At 34.0% G+C, this 19,853-nt stretch overlaps 1 protein-coding gene, 1 long non-coding RNA gene and 2 pseudogenes across 2 annotated transcripts; 1 reads left to right on the top strand and 3 right to left on the bottom strand.

The window, feature by feature from the left end:
- Positions 1 to 5,617: 5,617 nt before the first annotated feature.
- Positions 5,618 to 9,206, bottom strand: LOC120150509 (beta-galactosidase-like). The gene is made up of 13 exons (XM_039163197.1): positions 9,138 to 9,206; positions 8,964 to 9,052; positions 8,791 to 8,896; positions 8,620 to 8,707; positions 8,431 to 8,549; positions 8,191 to 8,352; positions 7,173 to 7,369; positions 6,991 to 7,094; positions 6,788 to 6,900; positions 6,486 to 6,710; positions 6,193 to 6,407; positions 5,831 to 6,107; positions 5,618 to 5,734 (listed from the first exon to the last, which is right to left on the bottom strand). The coding sequence occupies exons 1-13, from the start codon at positions 9,204 to 9,206 to the stop codon at positions 5,618 to 5,620; spliced, it is 1,881 nt and encodes a 626-aa protein (XP_039019128.1).
- A 21-nt stretch (positions 9,207 to 9,227) lies between these two features.
- On the bottom strand, positions 9,228 to 10,124 carry LOC120150508 (annotated as a pseudogene).
- A 3,398-nt stretch (positions 10,125 to 13,522) lies between these two features.
- Positions 13,523 to 14,139, top strand: LOC120150345. The gene is made up of 3 exons (XR_005518520.1): positions 13,523 to 13,723; positions 13,822 to 13,969; positions 14,066 to 14,139. It is a non-coding gene; the product is annotated as an uncharacterized LOC120150345 (long non-coding RNA).
- Positions 14,140 to 14,995: 856 nt separating this feature from the next.
- On the bottom strand, positions 14,996 to 19,470 carry LOC120150507 (annotated as a pseudogene).
- Positions 19,471 to 19,853: the final 383 nt, after the last annotated feature.

Here is a 19,853-nt window from a genome sequence, read left to right as displayed (position 1 = left end):
ATCTCTCACAGGAGTAAACTGATCATTATGAGAAAGAGTCGGATCTACTTGCGGAACAGGAGGATCACGTGGTGACATCAGATAGTCTATCGTAACAGAAGGTCGAGTGACTCATCCTCGACCACGGCCACGTCCTGTCCTACGACCTCTAACAACACTCATCGTTGGATCTATAAGGCTCTACAGAAAGAATTTGAAACATATATCAGATTAGCATCAGAGATCTCGAGAAAATTTTAAATCATAAAATAAGGTGACATTTTTTTTCAAAATTTCTTAAAAATCTAAAGTTTAGGACCCATATACAGTCCGAGTGTTTAAAACCGAAAGTTCTGATACCATCAAATGTAACCCCCAGACCCGGTCTGTAATTTAGACCCAAACCTAAGTGGTCACATATCCCATTCAGAGATATATATTTTTTATTTCTTTAAAATATCTTAGAATACATTAGATATAATACAGAACAAAATATAATAATACAGATATATCCAAAACGATAGCAAATACATGTCACCAAACATAACTGAAAAACATATAGAGATATAAGTTCGTACAAAATAAGCAGTTGATCTCCCCTGATGCCAAATCTGCTAGCTTACGGTCTGTTGTTGAAAAAGGTAAAAACTATAGAATGAGCTAAAAAGCCCAGTGTGCTCCAAACAGTGCATAAAAACATACGAATAAAATATTCCAATAAAATCGGTTATCAAACATATTTTAAAATATGAACATTATTTCTATTCAATCACTCCGGTTTCTATCTTTTATATATTTTCCCGAACATACACCCACCTGCACACCAATAAGGACTTACTCTAAGCACGAAGCTGAGGAGCCTGCAGTAATAACGTCTCTATCCAGTCGCTTCCATCACTATAATGTGTAGGTTCCCCAGAACCATACACCCACCTGCACACCAGTAAGGACTTTCCTTAAGCACACAGCAAAGGAGCCTGCAGTAATAACTTCCCCATCCAGTCACTCCAATCACTACAATGTGTAGGTTCCCCATAACCATACACCCACCTGCACACCAGTAAGGACTTACCCTGAGCACACAGCAAAGGAGCCTGAAATACTTCCCTCAGTAATATCCCAGTGATAGAAATAAACATGTATGTATTTAGGTGAAATAAATATTAATCCATTAAAACATGAAAATGGTTCATGCTTAGAAATCATATGTAGAATTACATAAACCATACATAAGATCAGTAATATCCGGTAAATCAGGTGTCGGTAACCATTATTCATAAAACAAGTATCATGTTGTAATAATATTCAACATCATCATAAATTTGAAACCATTTATATGATAGTTTAAAACAGTAAGATAACACCGTCAGTAAACACACCCGTAACAGTATGAGAAATCAGATAGGGAAGCTTATTGCTGGGTTTGTCGATCACGCTCTGCTGCAGCGCTAGATCCTACGAATTGGAAAAATCCATATTAGAAACCTAATATAAATAATCTAAATATAATTTAAATAATATACGGAAACCTACGGGTAATTCTCGTAGTACGCGGTTCAGGCTGATCTAACGAACGGACAACACCGGACCTAACTGATCCTTGCTCAAGTGAAACACGAGTACCTTAATAAAATATTTTTATTGAATCAATTCCTTAGCCAAATCTCAAATAAATAATCAAAATATTAAAATATTAAGCCTTTTGGGTTTACAAGCTCGATTCAGGAATTTCGGGTCAGAATTTGGCAAAACGGACTTCGGAATCAGATTCAGGACGTCGAAAAACATAAAGTATGACCTTTCGGATATTTAAATTATTGTCAAAGTCAAAGTCAAAGGGTTTGACTGACAATTTGGAGACTTTCGGGTTTGAATTTTGTGAAACCGCCCCCAAAAACAGATTCGGAACGTCAAAAAATGTCAGGATATGTATTCTCGAAAAAGATTGACGGTTGTTTAATGGCAGGTCAAAGTTCTGGTAGGTCAACAAACTATCAACCATTTTACAGAAATAGCACCATTTCTTAAATAATTACCAAAATAGCACCTTTTCGATTTAAATTCCCAAAATAGCACTTTTCGAATTAAATTCCCAAAATATCACATTTTCGAATTAATTCCCAAAATAGTACACATTTCGAATTAATTCCCAAAATAACACCCCTTTCAAATTAATTCCCAAAATGTCACTCGGTCAACGGTCAACTGTCAACGGTCGGGTCGGGTCGGGTCAACGGGTCGGGTCAAAACCGATAATCCCTTGAATATAACCGGTCAAACCAGTTATTTTGGGCTTCCCCAGGCGCAGTGGCGGCACGTGGGATTGTTTCTGGCAGCGTAAAATTCATGGAAAAATTTCTAAAAATTATTTTGAGCGATTTCGAGATACTTACAAAGATTGGTTCAAATTTTTGAACGGCGGAGAGCTCAATTTCATCAAATCGGAAACTTTGACCGCTTCACCTCCCCACGTGCCACCGTCGACGGAGACCGAGGATGGTACCGGCGGACTCTGAACGGCACAAGGAACACGATGGTGCGGGAGGTGTCGTAAACGGAGCAACGATCGACGATGAATTTAAGATTTTCTCGGCGATTGAGCTGAAACGAACGTCGAGACTTTGACTGGAGATTCCCGGCGTTTGGCATCGTTTCACCTTAATTAATTTAAGGAAATTGTTCCTCACTCGATAACGAACACGATGGTGGTTTTAAAACGACGATCGGAATTCGGACGGCGTCGGGATCGTAGTCGAAAGTTGAGGTTGGGGAAGGGAGCTTTGGGAAGTGGTTTTCTATTTTCAAAACAGAAAACCATGTATATATAAACCAATATGACCAATTTTTCTTGGGTAAATTCAGGGCTTGGTCCCGAAATTTTCTTTAACTCTAAAATAAGCTATAAGTTTTAAAAACTTCTAATTTAGTCCCCATAATTTACCAATTATCACAATTAAAACCTCAAATTGCAATTAAATATTATTTTGAAATTTTCGGGTTGTTATAAAGTCCTTATGGATGCAGTTCTGGGGAATTGCATATTGGCGTTTGGTTGGAGGGTTTTACTATGGTTTTAAAAATGCGTTTTAAACTGCTACTGTTTTAAAAAGATCTAACATGTTCACTGGTTTTGTGGGAACACACTAGGCATCCTATTATGATCTCTTGAACCTGGTCCTTCGAACGTTTACTCCAAACTGGAAACTTCCTGTCTATTACTACCTGTGATATCAATGGGACCTCAGCTCAACATAAGAATCTGTAGATGTCTGAATCAATAAGGAAAATTATGCTTACCTATTATCTGCATGCCCTTCAGTATCTTTTGATAGTTTTGAATTACTGGGTTTCCCAAAGCTCAATAGGTTATTCACTATTCCAGGTTAAAAGATTTGAACCAGTGTAACTATCAACATCAGTAAAGGAGCTCCACCGGCGTTGCTTGCGGAGTACGGTGCATGTGTTTAGGAGGCATGTAGATGGTATTCTGTTTTTATATAAGAGTATGAACGTGTATGATTTTAATATGTCTATAATATTTGAATGGTTTTCCGAACTTGTATTTTAATTACAATTTTTTTATGATTTTACATGTTTTAATAGAAATTTTAAATTTTTTCGGGATTTTTATTGTGGGTCGCTACGGTGACCCCAAATGTGACACCTCGGATCAGATCGGGTCACTCGCATCGGTTTGTGGGTGTTACATTCTCCTTTTTCTAATTGTTAAGTAATCTTCAGGGTTTTCCAGTTTAGGAAGGAACCAATCTAGAGATGTTCAAGAAGTTATTTGAGGTTTGGAGGCAGAAATTTTGGAATTTAGCAGTAGTCTAATTTGCTAAAGCCATGGGTTTGAGATTAAATCATTTAAGAAAATGTGTTGTTGCTTAATGGCCAGTGACGTTAGAAATGGGAACATTGTTTCGGTTTTCGCCTAATACTTAAATACACACATGGTGCCAATTACCCTTCTCTTTACAGGAATGAACGAGGCTGGACTAGCAGAATGTATTGTTCGAGCCGTCAATGCCTGCCATCCTTCATCCTGTACTTTACCAAAGGCGTGTTTAACATTCTTCAAGTACAATTCTAGAAAGCCTCTGAAATTTTCAATTTTAATTCGTTCATGCCACTTAAAATTGTTCAAATTTCGTGCCTGAGCAGCATAATATTGACTGGTGGCAGCACTTTGTTCCCAAGATTTGCTGAGAGACTGTAAGCTCCTTCACTTCACATCGGCCTGTAGTAATATCATTTTTAGCTTCCACTTTGATTTACACTCATTTTTCAATGCCAAACTCTCAGGGAGAAGGATCTCCGCCCTCTAGTTCCAGATGACTCTCAAATCAACATAATAACTCAAGAAGAGTAAACTCTCACCTTCGAATATTAGGTTTTAATGTGTTACACGTCTTCGAAAGCTATTTCTTCTGTGGTAAAGTAAATTCTTTGGGATGCTTCAGTCCAATCCTAGGAGTGTGGCGAGGGGGTTCACTTTTGGCATCTAGTCCCGACTATGAATCAATGCATATCACTAAGGCAGAGTATGAGGAGCTTGGATCTGCGCGATGTCGTAAGAGATTCTTCCGTTGAATATTCAAGATCTGGAAGGTATTTTATCTCTGCTAGATCTTCATCTGTATCTGGGGTGTAGGTTTCTTGCTTTGTAAAAAATTGATCAAAATAATGTGGGTTTCATTGTTCTAGAGCTTTTTGATGCCACCGTTCACTGGATATCATCTGGCTCTTATGGACTGCAAACGAAATGGTTTGGCGGCTTAACTGAGTTCGCAGAAACTTGCGGAATTTAGTAATGCTCATCAACTTGTAGATCACTACAATATGGCCTCAAGAATGTGTTTTCCTGTGGAACAAGCATCTTGGAGATGAATTTAGCCTCCATCACTATGATACAGAAGCTAGCATGAGAGGGAGATGACTTACACATTTAGGCAGTTTTTAGATTACGTACCCCTTATGATTAAATCAATGTACTTCCTTTTGGAAAAATCGAGCACTAAACATGCTTTTATTAACATATAGTTATATCATAAACGCTTATATAAAATATAGTTTGATTGTATTTTAAGTCCTTTAAAGCTTTGAAATCATTAAAATTAAACCTTGGTCCTCCTAAATTTTTTTGTTTAATTATTTTTTAATACATTATCTATTTTAAAGTTAAATGAGATTAAGCATCTAACTTTTTTGGTTTAATTACTTTTTAGGACATGGTAATTTTGAAATTAGTGAAATTAAGTCTCAATCCTCTATTTTTTTGTGTGGTTTACCTAATTAGTTTTAAATATAAGCAATTTGGCCCCTTCTAAAATCTCATAATAGTTTTGCCCTTGGCTCCGAGCAGCCTATGCATGCCAGAACAGTGCATAACTCGGTTAACACATTGATTATTCGTCTTTGAACAACAACGGATGCAACTCATGCAACAACATCGATTACGTATTCGACCACATCAATTTGAAGTTACCTTGATAACAAGAACGGAAATAAAAAAAATACTTGTATATATAATTTTTATTAATGTCTGTCGGAAACATGATAACCTAGTATAATTTCTTAAAATAATTAAAAAATGAATAAAATTCCTTTCCTATAATAATAATAAATACTCAAAAATTTAAAATATAAAATCTTCACAAACGGCTTCCACGGTTAATCTTCTAACTTCACAATAAGCTTTTCCAAATTTGTCTTGAGAAATCTCGAATGAACATGACTCTTTCCCTACGCATTCCTGTTAAATTTCAAAAAGGAAAAAAATATTATCAATTAAAAACAAAATTATAAAATTTTAACCCACATTTTACATAAATATGGATTCTTAACTTACTTTTTCCAGTATCGATACTACATCCACATCCGATTCACATTCACCTTTCTCAAATGATCCACAAACACCTTGTGGATGACCAAAACTTGCAAATTCAATCTTTGAAATCGGTCGATTATGACAAGACAATTCCACCCGTTTTCCTTCGTAAGCATTAATGCAAATCGATCCAATTTCAACGGTTTGAAATTGTACATATGAAGGATTACCACCAAATTCTTCAAACAAAACCAATGTATTATCACCATCTTCAAAAAATGATCGAGGGACATGATACCTTTAAAACCACAACAAGATCACAATAGTCAGTAAAAGAAAATAAAAATCTCCTCGAAAAATATAATATACATAACTTAGGTTACCATCTTTGGGTAGGTTCACCACACTTGGAAAGACATTTTTTATCACTATATCTGCCACGATAATCACAAGCCTTTGTCTTGCAAAGCTGCTTATTAGCTATATAACTCGGCCAATATCTACCAAGACTATGACCATTCACCCAGGCCATGCCTTTTCCTAAACCCAGTAAATCCACCACAACTGGTTTGTTCCCCAAAGGAGCCTTGAATGTTGTCTGAAATTTCAACATAAGATCAATATCAATATCATATATATATATATATATATATTATAAAGTAAATCATTTATTTACCTTGTACCAAGTGAAGTTCTTGTTAATTGGAATTTGATCTGAAATCCATTTCAACGATGATTTTGAAGGGTCAAAAAATTTGTTTGAAATTCCATCCAAACCTATTTTATAGGTCCATTTATTTGAAGATAGATCTTTGATAATTGTCTCGTCTCCCTTCTTCAAAACCAATTCTACAGGTGATGTAATTCCAGCTCCAACCAAGTCAAACTTTGCTTCATAGTTCTGTACGCACGCATATATTAGTAATAAAAATCATAGTAAAATTTATGATTATTCATGAGTTCTATGTATATATATACCTTGAATCCAACTGTAGCACTAAGTAACGATATCAAGTTTCTTCCCGGTGATAGATTGATATTTTTCTCGAAAACGTACGTCACGTTGTTGCCATATTTTGCCCATCGAGAACCTAAGAAACAAATTTTTACATACAATTATTTGCAATATTTTATATACAGATCTATTTTAATTCAATACATATTAAATATCGTTCGTTTACCGATGTATTTTCCATGGATAAAACCATGAAGAACATGGCCAGTATCAGTTACACGAAGAGTCACGGTTTCATTTAACGTGAGATCATCTCTTGCAAGCTCGACACTGTCAAAACAAATGAATCAAAATATATGTTTATACAAATATCGAATGAAGTATATGTAGTACAAATAACTAATTTACCTTGTCATATACCACAAGTAGTCACTAGCATCATTTGCCATATCTTTTTGATCAACAATCCTGTTAACGGAAACATCTCCCTTTCCTTGAACCGAAGCCGATTCAATCAATTCAGGTCTCCAAGTCCATTTCAGAGAATCCGGCTCATCTTCAGCTTTGTTTGATTTCTTAATCATCATTGAAGTTTGAGCATAAACCTAATTACATACGCAAACTCGTTTTCAATCATAATGTATTTTCACAATTTTGATAGCTTATTGGTTGGATATAGAAGTTCTGCAGAAGTCAGAAGCTTGGTGGTAAAGCGAATTGCTTTGGCTCCCGACCTGGTTGTTAATATGTTAGTTTTCTCTTCATTAGTATGCTGGCTTTGTTTTTTGTTAGTTGGGTTAGTTATTACGAGTGATTTTAGAGAGTTTTTGAATTTCACTCGTGTTTTGTTCATTCCTGCCTGTTTGTCATCTTTGGGTCTGAATTGATACCGAGGGTGTTGCTGCTGTTTGAAACAAGTTTGGATTCAGATGTAAAAGGATTCCTGTGACTGAATTCGCAGTTAATGGGGAGCTTTGTTTTGAGTCATTGGGAGGGGATCTTAACTAAGAATCTGCAGGATAGAGAAAAGGCATTGTTTCACGTCCTAAAAGAGCGAACTCATTTCATGATTTTGAAGCGTGATGTCCCGGACAGGTTAGTATGGTCAATTGATAAAGCAAGCCATTGTTTCATCAAGTTTAAACTGCAGGAACTCTCTCAGGTGTGGTGCTTGGAGTTTTGGTATTTGAAACAATTTAATGCTGTACAATGTAAGGGTGGGCAGTTTGGTAGATAATTGGATTTGTCTGAATGGATCAATTGCCTGTTTCGTTGTATTCATTTAGCTAGCTTCTGGTTAGTTTTGTACCTTTTACCTAATTTTGAGCACTCTTTTCCTCCATCTAGGTTAGGGAGGTTTTTAATGAGGCTCTTAACTTAGGTTTGACGAATCATTAAAAAAATTACCGAGCAAAAAAAAACGTACCTTTGCCGTATTATATGCTTCTTCCCTACAATCCGGAAGAATACTAATAGACCATGCTGGAACAAAGTAATCGATTCCTCCAAAATTGACATTAACATCTGTTGTAGTATTTGAATTGCTCAAAAAGCAACTCGATTTATCATTCGTTTGATAAACAGTGGCCTGAATCAAATATAATCAAAGAAAATTAATTAGAATAAATTATATATTTAATTTATTTTTTTACTTTTAATTTATTACCGTGACAGAATTATCAAGTTTTTGAGTGTGAACATCTCCGTGAGTGAGAGTATACTCAATGGAATGTAAAACATCATGAAGGTGCTTCAAATGTCCCCATTTCGGTTGATTCAGATTCCCTAAATAAAATAGAATTAATAAATTATTTATAAATTATAAAGAAAACTATTACCAAAGGCAAGAAATTACCATATTCATCAAGAGGTGCGTTATAGTCATATGAAGTGGTCATATATGGGCCACCCGAAGTTCTACCAAAATTGGTACCGCCATGATACTAAAAATTACAAGAAAAAAGGTTAAATACTAATATACACAAATTATTATTTTGTTTAAAGAGGGAAAAAAAGAATCACTGACCATATAGTAGTTTTGTAATGTACCGCCCTTTTGAAAAAATCGAGCAACAGAAAAAGCGAGATCTTCTGCTGTTCTAAGTGGGTCTGCGCCACCCCAACTCTTAAACCTAAGATTCATTAAAATCAAGTTTATACTAATATATAATTTTCAAATTAAAAAGACAGGAAACTTACCATCCAGTCCAATTTTCAGTCCACATTTTAGGGGTATCGGGGTCTTTTGGTTTGTATTGATCACAATACCAACCATTGCAAGTCTCCAACTGATTAGGATTACAAAATAAAAAACAAACTAAATTAACATAAAATAAATAACATAAAATATTTAATTAATGAAAAATTAAATACCATTGGCTTTGGAGCACCAGCTTGCTGACACATAATCCATGGGACTCCAATATCCAGAGAATCAGCCATTTGAGCACACCAATTAATATAAGATTTCCCGTCTTCTCCGTATGGTTTCATCACGTTGCCATATTCATTCTCAATCTATACATATAAAATATTATTTAGCAATCATAAAAACAATATTAATAAAAACATCAATTTATATATGTATACCTGAGCAAGAATTATATGACCTCCTTGGGATGCAAATAGTTTCTCTGCTTTCACCATATCAACTATCAAGCTTGTAAAATTTTTCATTTCATTCTGAAATAAAGAATGAAAAATGTAAATAAACAAATAATTGGGAAAATTTTCATTGAAAAAGAATGTAATTACCATAAACACGTCGTTTTTGGTTCGAAAAGCAACTCCAGGCATATTATGCAGCCACATAGGAAAACCCCTATTCAATATTATTCAAGAAATTAATAAAGTTATTTGTACTAAAAAAATTAATTATTCAAGTAATTGATAAAAACAAACCAAGTGAATTAATTTACCCATAATTCCACTCCGCGCATGCATAAGGTCCAATTCGAAGAATTGCGTATAAACCCTCGTCTTGGATCGTTTTAAGAAATCGAATAAGATCAAGATTTCCGCTAAAATCATATTGACGACGAACCGGTTCATGCGCATTCCAAAATACATATGTTTCAACCGCATCCAATCCACCTTCTTTGGCTTTTCTTATAAGATCAGGCCACATCTATCAAAATTCAACAAAATTAACACGAATTCAAAATTTAACTAAATATTTCAGTTGAATTTTATTATTACCTGAGCAGTACTTCTTGGATAATGAATTGAACCCGAGAGAATGATTCGATGAGTTCCATCAATGATGATTGATCTCGAATCGTGAGTGACATTGTGAGCATTGACATGAAATATAATTGAAGAGAAAACAACAACGTGAAAGAAGAATTTGAAGATCTTCATATTAATATGATTCTTTTGTGAAAAGATAATTGATTCAAATATCGACGAAGTGCACTGTTGTATTTATAATGTTAGTCATCATATTCATATTAAGTACTAGACTAAGAAGATGTCTAATTAGACTATTTATGACAAATATAATTCGACAAAATCAACAGTTTTGGATTTAATAGTAGGACTTTTGGAGTTAATTTCTACACTTTTAGTTATATCTAACTGTAATGATTTAGATATTAATTAATTTATTAATCTTAATTAAAAATAAAAAAAAGTTTCTTGTTGTATTAAATTAATGATTCTTATAGAATTTAGCTTTAGATATATTTGAAATAGTGTGATTTGACATCTACTTAAATTAGTAATATGATCATTAAAAAATTAATTTTTTTTGTATTTATGAATTAAAGTTCTTATATCATACTATACGTTAACTTAAATTTTGTATATCATATTATAAATTAGTAGATATTAATCAATTAATTGATCTTAATTAAAAAAGATTTTCTAAATATATTAAATTAATAATATTAATCTCAATTATTCTTGTAATATTTAGTTTTATATAAATTTAAACACATATGATCAATAATAGATTAATTAATTAATTAAAATAATAATATTATTAATAGATTAATTAGTAATATGAAGGGACAAACAAGTCAGTTCCAGAGTTTGTTACCTTTATAAAGAGCTTATGGCTGAATTGAGTTCTGTTTCCTCCAACTTGGATAATCGAATCTACGAAAATACCGGTATGATATAAAAGATAAAGATTTTCCTAGAAAGTGAAAATAATCATGTTAATCGATCATGATCTTTGAGATGGTAAAAGACTTAAATTTTCTAATTCCTGAGCGAACACCCGGAGGCTATATTACCGAAAGTTCCTTACACGTATGGATTTCTCGAAATGACAAAGTTGAACTGAATGGAAGTACTGTATGTATTCGAATTGTTAAAACGATAGAATTACTCTGGAAACTCCTAAGTGACCGGGATAAACTTGAATACTAATTGATTTATGTACCCAAATGACATTGAATTAAGCGAATAACTTGGATAAGTCTAGAAACACTGGTGATCTTATATGTTGTACCGTCTATAAGGGTTTTGAAACACGAATCAAGCACGTCGACATTTCCTGATATCGTTACAATGTAGAAATGAAATAAAGACCATTGGAATATCTGTTAGTCTCCCAAAGATCCATTCATCGATGATTCTGAAGATGATCAATCGACAAGAGTTGTCTGTATTAAAGAGTGAATACCCATGAAGTGCAACGATTTGACCGGGTTACAGGTATCATTGTTGGGATTTGTATAGTTCGTGTTAACTCGATATTCCGATAGATCGACACAAATCGTAAATGCCCTGAATCTTTGTTTCTCCCTTATTAGCTCAAATCACTAAGAATTCTCCAAGAACCTAATGCCCAAAATGCCCATGATTTCCTGGATAATGGAATTACTCTTGTCATATCTGAAAACACGAGTAACTCTGATGCAAAGAATTCTGAATACCTATCTGATTACATAGTGCCTCCGAAAAATATCCCAATACTATATGATCATGATACAAAATGTTCTGAATAGCTGATGAATTTGTCAGCTATCAAACCCTTTTATGGGGATCTCCTCTCTGAATTTAACCAGTTTACAGAAGTTTCATGACTCTCTATCTGATAAATACCAATCACCTCCGAATAATAACTAGAACCTCTAGTGTGTTCCATGATCACACAGATGTTTTCTCTGGTTTTAAAAGTATATCTTTGTTATCTGAAATACAATATAACCTTTGATTTCTGCTCTGAACGTTGATATATGTTCTGATATCTGATTTCTGTTCTAATCTTTGACTTTTGATATCTCTATTTACTGACTGAAATTTTTTTATACGGGGTACTCTGGGACTCTGGTATGACTGAAGACTCTGGTAGGTTCAATCGCTACTTGTAATTCCTTGTATAGGTTCATCACCGACTGGTAATTCCTTATGGACCTAAGGCGACTCTTGGGTGGGCTCTTGGGCCTAATGGCCTAGTGGTAAGACCTTATGGACCATAAGGTAATCCCTTAGGGTGGTTCCCCTGCTGTGTGCATTGGGTAAGTTCTTATGGGCTTGAGGGCACTCCTCTCAGGTGGGCACCTACACTTCGGCTATGGTAAGGCCTTATGGACCTAAGATGCTCCCTTAGGTTCACACCTACGCCCTTTGGGCCTAGGGTAAGTCCTTATGGATGCAGTTCTGGGGAATTGCATATTGGCGTTCGGTTGGAGGGTTTTACTATGGTTTTAAAAATGCGTTTTAAACTGCTACTGTTTTAAAAAGATCTATACATGTTCACTGGTTTTGTGGGAACACTAGGCATCCTATTATGATCTCTTGAACCTGGTCCTCCGAACGTTTACTCCAAATTGGAAGCTTCCTGTCTTTTACTACCTGTGATATCAGTGGGACCTCAGCTCATCATAAGAATCTGTAGATGTCTGAATCAATAAGGAAAATTATGCTTACCTATTATCTGCATGTCCTTCAGCATCTTTTGATAGTTTTGTATTACTGAGTTTCCCAAAGCTCAATAGGTTATTCACTATTTCAGGTTAAAAGATTTGAACCAGTGTAACTATCAACATCAGTAAAGGAGCTCCACCGGCGTTGCTTGCGGAGTACGGTGCATGTGTTTAGGAGGCATGTAGATGGTATTCTGTTTTTATATAAGAGTATGAATGTGTATGATTTTAATATGTCTATAATATTTGAATGGTTTTCCGAACTTGTATTTTAATTACAATTTTTTTATGATTTTAATGTTTTAATAGAAATTTTAAATTTTTTCGGGATTTTTATTGTGGGTCTCTACGGTGACCCCAAATGTGACACCTCGGATCAGATCGGGTCACTCGCATTGGTTTGTGGGTGTTACATTCTCATTTTTCTAATTTTTAAGTAATCTCTAGGGTCTTCCAGTTTAGGAAGGAACCAATCTAGAGATGTTCAAGAAGTTATTTGAGGTTTGGAGGCAGAAATTTTGGAATTTAGCTCTAGAACCAGTAGTCTAATTTGCTAAAGCCATGGTTGGAGATTAAATCATTTAAGAAAATGTTTTGTTGCTTAATGGCCAGTGACGTTAGAAATGGGAACATTGTTTCGGTTTTCGCCTAATACTTAAATACACACATGGTGCCAATTACCCTTCTCTTTACAGGAATGAACGAGGCTGGACTAGCAGAATGTATTGTTTGAGCCGTCGATGCCTGCCATCCTTCATCATGTACTTTACCAAATGTGTGTTTAACATTCTTCAAGTACAATTCTAGAAAGCCTCTGAAATTTTCAATTTTAATTCGTTCATGCCACTTAAAATTGTTCAAATTTCGTGCCTGAGCAGCATAATATTGACTGGTGGCAGCACTTTGTTCCCAAGATTTGTTGAGAGACTGTAAGCTCCTTCACTTCACATCGGCCTGTAGTAATATCATTTTTTAGCTTCCACTTTGATTTACACTCATTTTTCAATGCCAAACTCTCAGGGATAAGGATCTCCGCCCTCTAGTTACAGATGACTCCCAAATCAACATAACAACTCAAGAAGAGTAAACTCTCACCTTCGAATATTAGGTTTTAATGTGTTACACGTCTTCGAAAGCTATTTCTTCTCATGTGGTAAAGTAAATTCTTTGGGATGCTTCAGTCCAATCCTAGGAGTGTGGCGAGGGGGTTCACTTTTGGCATCTAGTCCCGACTATGAATCAATGCATATCACTAAGGCAGAGTATGAGGAGCTTGGATCTGCGCGATGTCGTAAGAGATTCTTCCGTTGAATATTCAAGATCTGGAAGGTATTTTATCTCTGCTAGATCTTCATCTGTATCTGGGGTGTAGCTTTCTTGCTTTGTAAAAAATTGAGAAAAATAATGTGGGTTTCATTGTTCTAGAGCTTTTTGATGCCACCGTTCACTGGATATCATCTGGCTCTTATGGACTGCTAACGAAATGGTTTGGCGGCTTAACTGAGTTCGCAGAAACTTGCGGAATTTAGTAATGCTCATCAACTTGTAGATCACTACAATATGGCCTCAAGAATGTGTTTTCCTGTGGAACAAGCATCTTGGAGATGAATTTAGCCTCCATCACTATGATACAGAAGCTAGCATGAGAGGGAGATGACTTACACATTTAGGCAGTTTTTAGATTACGTACCCCTTATGATTAAATCAATGTACTTCCTTTTGGAAAAATCGAGCACTAAACATGCTTTTATTAACATATAGTTATATCATAAACGCTTATATAAAATATAGTTTGATTGTATTTTAAGTCTTTAAAGTTTTGAAATCATTAAAATTAAACCTTGGTCCTCCTAAATTTTTTTGTTTAATTATTTTTTAATACATTATCTATTTTAAAGTTAAATGAGATTAAGCATCTAACTTTTTTGGTTTAATTACTTTTTAGGACATGGTAATTTTGAAATTAGTGAAATTAAGTCTCAATCCTCTATTTTTTTGTGTGGTTTACCTAATTAGTTTTAATATAAGCAATTTGGCCCCTTCTAAAATCTCATAATAGTTTTGCCCTTGGCTCCGAGCAGCCTATGCATGCCAGAACAGTGCATAACTCGGTTAACACATTGATTATTCGTCTTTGAACAACAACGGATGCAACTCATGCAACAACATCGATTACGTATTCGACCACATCAATTTGAAGTTACCTTGATAACAAGAACGGAAATAAAAAAAATACTTGTATATATAATTTTTATTAATGTCTGTCGGAAACATGATAACCTAGTATAATTTCTTAAAATAATTAAAAAATGAATAAAATTCCTTTCCTATATATAATAATAAATACTCAAAAATTTAAAATATAAAATCTTCACAAACGGCTTCCACGGTTAATCTTCTAACTTCACAATAAGCTTTTCCGAATTTGTCTTGAGAAATCTCGAATGAACATGACTCTTTCCCTACGCATTCCTGTTAAATTTCAAAAAGGAAAAAATTAAAACAAAATTATAAAATTTTAACCCACTTTTTACATAAATATGGATTCTTAACTTACTTTTTCCAGTATCGATACTACATCCACATCCGATTCACATTCACCTTTCTCAAATGATCCACAAACACCTTGTGGATGACCAAAACTTGCAAATTCAATCTTTGAAATCGGTCGATTATGACAAGACAATTCCACCCGTTTTCCTTCGTAAGCATTAATGCAAATCGATCCAATTTCAACGGTTTGAAATTGTACATATGAAGGATTACCACCAAATTCTTCAAACAAAACCAATGTATTATCACCATCATCAAGAAATGATCGAGGGATATGATACCTTTAAAACCACAACAAGATCACAATAGTCAGTAAAAGAAAATAAAAATCTCCTCGAAAATATAATATACATAACTTAGGTTACCATCTTTGGGTAGGTTCACCACACTTGGAAAGACATTTTTATCACTATATCTGCCACGATAATCACAAGCCTTTGTCTTGCAAAGCTGCTTATTAGCTATATAACTCGGCCAATATCTACCAAGACTATGACCATTCACCCAGGCCATGCCTTTTCCTAAACCCAGTAAATCCACCACAACTGGTTTGTTCCCCAAGGAGCCTTGAATGTTGTCTGAAATTTCAACATAAGAAAATCAATATCAATATCATATATATATATATATATAAAGTAAATCATTTATTTACCTTGTACCAAGTGAAGTTCTTGTTAATTGGAATTTGATCTGAAATCCATTTCAACGATGATTTTGAAGGGTCAAAAAATTTGTTTGAAATTCCATCCAAACCTATTTTATAGGTCCATTTATTTGAAGATAGATCTTTGATAATTGTCTCGTCTCCCTTCTTCAAAACTAATTCTACAGGTGATGTAATTCCAGCTCCAACCAAGTCAAACTTTGCTTCATAGTTCTGTACGCACGCATATATTAGTAATAAAAATCATAGTAAAATTTATGATTATTCATGAGTTCTATGTATATATATCCTTGAATCCAACTGTAGCACTAAGTAACGATATCAAGTTTCTTCCCGGTGATAGATTGATATTTTTCTCGAAAACGTACGTCACGTTGTTGCCATATTTTGCCCATCGAGAACCTAAGAAACAAATTTTTACATACAATTATTTGCAATATTTTATATACAGATCTATTTTAATTCAATACATATTAAATATCGTTCGTTTACCGATGTATTTTCCATGGATAAAAACATGAAGTACATGGCCAGTATCAGTTACACGAAGAGTCACGGTTTCATTTAACGTGAGATCATCTCTTGCAAGCTCGACACTGTCAAAACAAATGAATCAAATATATGTTTATACAAATATCGAATGAAGTATATGTAGTACAAATAACTAATTTACCTTGTCATATACCACAGTAGTCACTAGCATCATTTGCCATATCTTTTGATCAACAATCCTGTTAACGGAAACATCTCCCTTTCCTTGAACCGAAGCCGATTCAATCAATTCAGGTCTCCAAGTCCATTTCAGAGAATCCGGCTCATCTTCAGCTTTGTTTGATTTCTTAATCATCATTGAAGTTTGAGCATAAACCTAATTACATACGCAAACTCGTTTTCAATCATAATGTATTTTCACAATTTGATAGCTTATTGGTTGGATATAGAAGTTCTGCAGAAGTCAGAAGCTTGGTGGTAAAGCGAATTGCTTTGGCTCCCGACCTGGTTGTTAATATGTTAGTTTTCTCTTCATTAGTATGCTGGCTTTGTTTTTTGTTAGTTGGGTTAGTTATTACGAGTGATTTTAGAGAGTTTTTGAATTTCACTCGTGTTTTGTTCATTCCTGCCTGTTTGTCATCTTTGGGTCTGGATTGATACCGAGGGTGTTGCTGCTGTTTGAAACAAGTTTGGATTCAGATGTAAAAGGATTCCTGTGACTGAATTCGCAGTTAATGGGGACTTTGTTTTGAGTCATTGGGAGGGGATCTTAACTAAGAATCTGCTGGATAGAGAAAAGGCATTGTTTCAAGTCCTAAAAGAGCGAACTCATTTCATGATTTTGAAGCGTGATGTCCCGGACAGGTTAGTATGGTCAATTGATAAAGCAGGCCATTGTTTCATCAAGTTTAAACTGCAGGAACTCTCTCAGGTGTGGTGCTTGGAGTTTTGGTATTTGAAACAATTTAATGATGTACAATGTAAGGGTGGGCAGTTTGGTAGATAATTGGATTTGTCTGAATGGATCAATTGCCTGTTTCGTTGTATTCATTTAGCTAGCTTCTGGTTGGTTTTGTACCTTTTACCTAATTTTGAGCACTCTTTTCCTCCATCTAGGTTAGGGAGGTTTTTAATGAGGCTCTTAACTTAGGTTTGACGAATCATTAAAAAAATTAAATTTACCGAGCAAAAAAAAAAAACGAACCTTTGCCGTATTATATGCTTCTTCCCTACAATCCGGAAGAATACTAATAGACTGCTGGAACAAAGTAATCGATTCCTCCAAAATTGACATTAACATCTGTTGTAGTATTTGAATTGCTCAAAAAGCAACTCGATTTATCATTCGTTTGATAAACAGTGGCCTGAATCAAATATAATCAAAGAAAATTAATTAGAATAAATTATATATTTAATTTATTTTTTTACTTTTAATTTATTACCGTGACAGAATTATCAAAGTTTTTGAGTGTGAACATCTCCGTGAGTGAGAGTATACTCAATGGAATGTAAAACATCATGAAGCTGCTTCAAATGTCCCCATTTCGGTTGATTCAGATTCCCTAAATAAAATAGAATTAATAAATTATTTATAAATTATAAAGAAAACTATTACCAAAGGCAAGAAATTACCATATTCATCAAGAGGTGCGTTATAGTCATATGAAGTGGTCATATGGGCCACCCGAAGTTCTACCCAAAATTGGTACCGCCATGATACTAAAAATTACAAGAAAAAGGTTAAATACTAATATAGACAAATTATTATTTTGTTTAAAGAGGGAAAAAAAGAATCACTGACCATATAGTAGTTTTGTAATGTACCGCCCTTTTGAAAAAATCGAGCAACAGAAAAAGCGAGATCTTCTGCTGTTCTAAGTGGGTCTGCGCCACCCCAACTCTTAAACCTAAGATTCATTAAAATCAAGTTTATACTAATATATAATTTTCAAATTAAAAAGACAGGAAACTTACCAACTTACCATCCAGTCCAATTTTCAGTCCACATTTTAGGGTATCGGGGTCTTTTGGTTTGTATTGATCACAATACCAACCATTGCAAGTCTCCAACTGATTAGGATTACAAAATAAAAAACAAACTAATTAACATAAAATAACATAAAATATTTAATTAATGAAAAATTAAATACCATTGGCTTTGGAGCACCAGCTTGCTGACACATAATCCATGGGATTCCAATATCCAGAGAATCAGCCATTTGAGCACACCAATTAATATAAGATTTCCCGTCTTCTCCGTATGGTTTCATCACGTTGCCATATTCATTCTCAATCTATACATATAAAATATTATTTAGCAATCATAAAAACAATATTAATAAAACATCAATTTATATATGTATACCTGAGCAGAATTATATGACCTCCTTGGGATGCAAATAGTTTCTCTGCTTTCACCATATCACTATCAAGCTTGTAAATTTTCATTTCATTCTGAATAAGAATGAAAATGTAAATAACAAATAATTGGGAAATTTTCATTGAAAAAGAAAGTAATTACCATAAACACGTCGTTTTTGGTTCGAAAAGCAACTCCAGGCATATTATGCAGCCACATAGGAAAACCCCTATTCAATATTATTCAAGAAATTAATAAGTTATTTGTACTAAAAAAATTAATTATTCAAGTATTGATAAAACAACCAAGTGAATTAATTTACCCATAATTCCACTCCGCGCATGCATAAGGTCCAATTCGAAGAATTGCGTATAAACCCTCGTCTTGGATCGTTTTAAGAAATCGAATAAGATCAAGATTTCCGCTAAAATCATATTGACGACGAACCGGTTCATGCGCATTCCAAAATACATATGTTTCAACCGCATCCAATCCACCTTCTTTGGCTTTTCTTATAAGATCAGGCCACATCTATCAAAATTCAACAAAATTAACACGAATTCAAAATTAACTAAATATTTCAGTTGAATTTTATTATTACCTGAGCAGTACTTCTTGGATAATGAATTGAACCCGAGAGAATGATTCGTGAGTTCCATCAATGATGATTGATCTCGAATCGTGAGTGACATTGTGAGCATTAACATGAAATATAATTGAAGAGAAAACAACAACGTGAAAGAAGAATTTGAAGATCTTCATATTAATATGATTCTTTTGTGAAAAGTAATTGATTCAAATATCGACGAAGTGCACTGTTGTATTTATAATGTTAGTCATCGTATTCATATTAAGTACTAGACTAAGAAGATGTCTAATTAGACTATTTATGACAAATATAATTCGACAAAATCAACAGTTTTGGATTTAATAGTAGGACTTTTGGAGTTAATTTCTACACTTTTAGTTATATCTAACTGTAATGATTTAGATATTAATTAATTTATTAATCTTAATTAAAATAAAAAAAGTTTCTTGTTGTATTAAATAATGATTCTTATAGAATTTAGCTTTAGATATATTTGAAATAGTGTGATTTGACATCTACTTAAATTAGTAATATGATCATTAAAAATTAATTTTTT

This window comes from Hibiscus syriacus, unplaced genomic scaffold (assembly GCF_006381635.1).
Source record: "Hibiscus syriacus cultivar Baekdansim isolate YM2019G1 unplaced genomic scaffold, ASM638163v2 tig00111022_pilon, whole genome shotgun sequence".
NCBI classification, from domain to species: domain Eukaryota; kingdom Viridiplantae; phylum Streptophyta; class Magnoliopsida; order Malvales; family Malvaceae; genus Hibiscus; species Hibiscus syriacus.
The sequence above is the reverse complement of the archived record's forward strand: the minus strand, read 5'-3'. Positions and strand labels throughout refer to the sequence as shown.